Source organism: Penaeus chinensis, chromosome 16, assembly GCF_019202785.1.
Source record: "Penaeus chinensis breed Huanghai No. 1 chromosome 16, ASM1920278v2, whole genome shotgun sequence".
Classification (NCBI taxonomy): Eukaryota; Metazoa; Arthropoda; class Malacostraca; order Decapoda; family Penaeidae; genus Penaeus; species Penaeus chinensis.
In genome coordinates, this window is record NC_061834.1 from 8,920,451 (window position 1) to 8,925,450 (window position 5,000).

General features: G+C 39.9%; 1 protein-coding gene across 1 annotated transcript in view; it reads right to left on the reverse strand.

Annotated features, from left to right (window-relative positions):
* LOC125033390 (receptor-type tyrosine-protein phosphatase T-like) overlaps positions 1-5,000 on the reverse strand; it is a 35,011-nt gene that overhangs the window by 29,623 nt on the left and 388 nt on the right. The window contains exons 2-4 of the mRNA XM_047624854.1: positions 3,528-3,659; positions 3,203-3,331; positions 2,933-3,049 (exon numbers count right to left, since the gene is read on the reverse strand). Coding sequence (XP_047480810.1) covers positions 2,933-3,049; positions 3,203-3,331; positions 3,528-3,606 — 325 coding nt within the window. The 5' untranslated portion in view covers positions 3,607-3,659. The remainder of the gene's footprint in view (positions 1-2,932; positions 3,050-3,202; positions 3,332-3,527; positions 3,660-5,000) is intronic.

Consider the following 5,000-nt stretch of genomic DNA (forward strand, 5'->3'; position numbering starts at 1 on the left):
ACACACACACATATATGAAAGGGTAAGGAGTGAAACGGCAGTTGGGAACCATTAGCCTACGTGAAACGTAGCGATTGCTAGGAGTGAATGAGTATGCGAGTCGAAGTGTGAATGAAGCCCCATGAAGCAGTGACGTATGTAAGGAAGTGTGCATTCGAATGAAATGAAATGTTGAATGGGTTAATGAATAGAGAATGTCTTGTGCATATTTTTTTTCCTTTACAAAATAGTTTTTCCCCCGTAAATATTGTAATGATGATTAAATAAGTGACCTAATAAAAGACGGGCATTTATGATGTAACCATAGAAAAAGTAAAACAAAAATAGAAATAGAAAATAAAAGGAAAATGTGACCAAACTAATAAATGGAATTATGTGAAGAAGAAGAAGAAAAAAAAAAAAATAGACGAAACAAGATATGAAAATAGTATCGAATGACAAGGGGATTCCCCCAGTGTGACGTCCCATTCACACTCAGACAGCTGCCCCGACGAGACATACCCACCCGAGGGGGTCACAGCCACTAGCGTATTTGAAACATCCTCGGTAAGGAAAGCGAGAGTTGTTATAAAACTTGAAAAGGTGATATTGACAAAGAACACAAAATAACGTAAAGAACGAAGATAAATAGGGGTTTATAACACTTAACAGGGTTCCCGCTGTGGAGTGGAAAATGTCAAGTACGCCCGTACAGAAAGTCACGCGTGAGGCGCAAGGCGCGAGGCGTGAGGCGCGAGTCGAAGAGGCCATAGGTGTGAGGACAGATCAGCAAGACTAAGAAAAGTGAGGAAAAGTGAGGCTGAAGCTACAAACACTCGGACGTTACGTGAATATGGGAAGAAAGTGTGAACATTACAAGCAATTATTGGTCACAAAGTGCAATATAATAGGGGCGATTAAAACATTTGATTGTTGCATGAATTATTTTGTTGATTTATAATGTTTTTTTCTATATTTTTATATTTTTATCATTATCATTTGTTTTTATATTGTGTGTATGAATTTGAGCTATAAATATGGATAGTAATAGTGTCTCCTTTAAGACCAATTGTTAAACTGAGCAACAAAGTAGAGGTGATCCGCAAAAGGTTGTACTGGTGGAGGGCCCAGGCCAGTAATTAAGATCAAATTAGCAACCTTTACATACATATATATATATATATATATATATATATATATATATATATGTGTGTGTGTGTATGTGTGTGTCTGTATGTGTGTGTGTGTGTGGGTGTATGTGTATGTGTGTGTGTGTGTGTGTGTGTGTGTGTGTGTGTGTGTGTGTGTGTGTGTGTATACACACACATATACACATTTGTTTATATATACATAAATATATATAGATGTATATATGAGTGTGTGTATTTATACACATATAGATACATATATATGTATACATATATATATATATAAATATATATATATATATATATATATATATATATATATATATATATATATATATATATATATATATATGAATTCCGACACAAATTGTTGGTCTAATAGCAAGCCTATATACCGGTACTGAAAGTGCTGTAAGGTGTGGTGGGGGCCTGTCGAACTTCTTCCCTGTTACTTTAGGGGTGAGGAGGCTGTGTCCTTGCACCAACACTTTTCAACACCTGCATGGACTGGATAATGGACAGAGCTACTACCCAAAGTCAGTGTGGAGCAACACTGGGCAATATTACGGCCTCAGACCTTGACTTTGCCGATGATGTTGCTATCCTGTCTGAGTCCCTGGAGTCAATGGTGGCGGCTCTTGATGCATTTAGCAGTGAGGCGAAGCCCTTGGGCCTAGAGGTCTCCTGGACCAAGAACTAGATTCAGGACTTTGGGGGCCTGTTAGGGGAACCCGTTCAGTCGATCTATGCTTGCGGTGAGGACGTTGAAGTCACAGAGAGCTTTGTATACCCTGGTAGTGTAGTTCATATCTCTCGGCTGTCAGACCAAGAAGTCAGAAGACGGATTGGTCTGGCAACAGGAGCCATGAAATCCATCAACAAGAGTATTTGGAGATGTCGGTACGTATGCAGTCAGACCAAGCGACATGTCTTCAAGGCATTGATACTGCCAGTTTTACTCTATGAAAGCGAAACCTGGACGCTATCTAACGGTCTTGGAGTCTCGTCTTGATGCCTTTTGTAACAAGTATCTTCGCCGGATTATGAGGTACCATGACCATGTGTCCAACCGTGAGACTGGCATGGGACCTGTTCCTTGCATAATCCGTGATCGCCGGATCGCAGGCTATATGGGTACCTAGCTCGTTTCCCTGTGGATGACCCTGCCCGTCAGGTTGTCTCTCTGCGAGACAATCCTGGGTGGAGGAGGCCCCTGGGACGATCTAAGAGGTCATGGCTTGGGGAGCTCGACGAGACCTGTCGCGAGGAGTTAGAGATGGGCCGAGGGTATATCTATCTATCTATCTATTTATATATATGTATATATATGTATATATGTTTATATATACATGTTTATATATGTATATATGTGTATATATATGTATATATATATGTATATATATGTATATATATATATTTATATATATGTATATATATGTATATATATGTATATACATGTATATGTATGTATATATACATATATGCATACACATACACACCAGCTTATGTTTATATATATGTATATATATGTATATATATGTATATACATGTATATGTATGTATGTATATACATATATGCATACACATACACACCAGCTATATATATATATATATATATATATATATATATATGTTTATATATATGTATATATATATGTATATATATGTATATACATGTATATGTATGTATATATATATACATATATGCATGCACATACACACCAGCTTGCAAGATACAACGGTAATGAGATCCAAGAAAGCAAACTTTATCAGCTGTCGCTGGATACGACATAGCAGATGTTTACCTCCAACGCAGTCTGCTTGCTCGTCTCCGTTGCATAGCCCAGCGACCGGAGTGCAACCCCCTTTGCAATGGGAGCACGTCTGAAGGCAGCCCGCTCCCCAGGAGCCTTCGGGGCATTCTGAGGGCATAAAAAGGGATTATCAGTGAGGCAAGAAAGCGTAAGGTGTTTTGGCAAAAATTAAAAAATATCTTTAGTATGATATCCCATAACAACTGCGAAAATCATTAAGGGTATTAAGGGTACTCATTCGGAAGAATAAATGTTTAATACCTGTTTGACACTTCGGCCCCGTGTAGCCCGGGGCGCACTGGCAGCCGAAGGGAGCCGGCAGGCAGATTTGTTTGCCGTTGCCATCTATGTCAATATTGCAGTTTTTTCCAATTTTGTTCTCTTCGCATTCTGAAAGGAAAATCTGTGTTCAGGCATATGTGCGCACCTTTACCTTTACACACACACGTGCGCGCGCGCGTAAACTCACTCGCACACATATACTTACATGTACGTAAACTACAGCATATAAGAGAAAAGGAAGTTTCATGACCTAATCAACTTGGATAACGACCACAAAAAAAGCCTGAGCATGGGAAGGACTTACTGGCCTGACAGCGGTGCCCTGAAAGCCCCGGGGCGCAGACGCACTCCCCCCCCGCGGCGCTGCATTCCCCCCCGTGCATGCAATCGGGACACCACTCGCTGCATTCTCTGCCGTACTTGTGTTCAGGACACTCTGAAAGAATGGCACATTACATGGATTTATAGAGAGCCTATATGGCCAATACCCTAAGGTCCCATTACCCTAAAGAAACCTAGTGTGAAAGAATATATTCACAACAATTATATCATTTTTGTTCAATTAATCTTACTCAGTTGATTATCATTATCATAATTATCATCATTATTGTTATTATTATCATAATTATTATTAACATCATTAATGATCATTATCAGTCTTCTTCTCTACGGCAAATACATTGCATTGAAGTAATTATACCGTCAGTTTAAGCACATATATTATTTACACGATTATCAGAAGGAGGAGGTTAAGAGGGGAAGTAGGAGGGGAGGGAAGGAGAAGGGAAGGGGGAGGGGAAGGGGGATTAAAGAAAAAGTTGGGGAAGGGGAAACGGAGAGGGTATAAAGAGGAAAAGGGGGGAAGGGAAAATGGAAAGACAAGGGAGAAGGGAGTCAGAGAAAAAGAGAGTGATGGGAGAGGGGTGGAAGGGGGTAAGGGAGAGAGGGAGAGAGAAGAGAGAGAGAGAGAGAGAGAAAGAGAGAGAGAGAGAGAGAGAGAGAGAGAGAGAGAGAGAGAGAGAGAGAGAGAGAGAGAGAGAGAGAGAGAAAGAGAGAGAGAGAGAGAGAGAGAGAGAGAGAGAGAGAGAGAGAGAGAGAGAGAGAGAGAGAGAGAGGGAGAGAGGAGGACCTCATATTTTTGTTGTTGCTCCGTGGAATTTCCTCGGGTCCCGATAGTTCTCATTATTGTTTTATTTTATCCAATAGAGTTTCTTGAAAACTACCGATCCTCTGATGATTTATTACACCCATTTAGATTTAAAAAGGCATATTTTGTTATGTTTTGAATTAGCTCTATACAAACGAACACGGCACGCAAAATCGTAGGGGCCCAAGAAGTACACAGGCCTTGGGGCATTGCCAGGTCTAAATTCAGCCTTGTTTTTGTACGCTACACGATTACCTTCTTCCAGATTTTTTCTTCTCTCCCTCTCTATCTGGTTTACGATGCAGCTTTTCATAAATCTGGAGTCTACTACAAAATTATGTTATTCTTATAGTACCCCTTCGTGCGCAGTTACATAGGCATGCATGACTGGGCGATTCGATACTAGAGAAAACAGTCCAGATAAAATGTATGATTGGAAGTAAAGGGGGAGATCAAATATTGGAAATTAAAGTGGTTGATCTATCATATGCAAACATTAATAATGGTAGCATGCAAATTTAATGTTTGTGTAATAACTACGTGCAACAATAATTCGGCAAGACTATAATACCGGTGCTGCCACTGCATATGATATATCATCCAGCACATTAGCACATTCTATGCATCTTC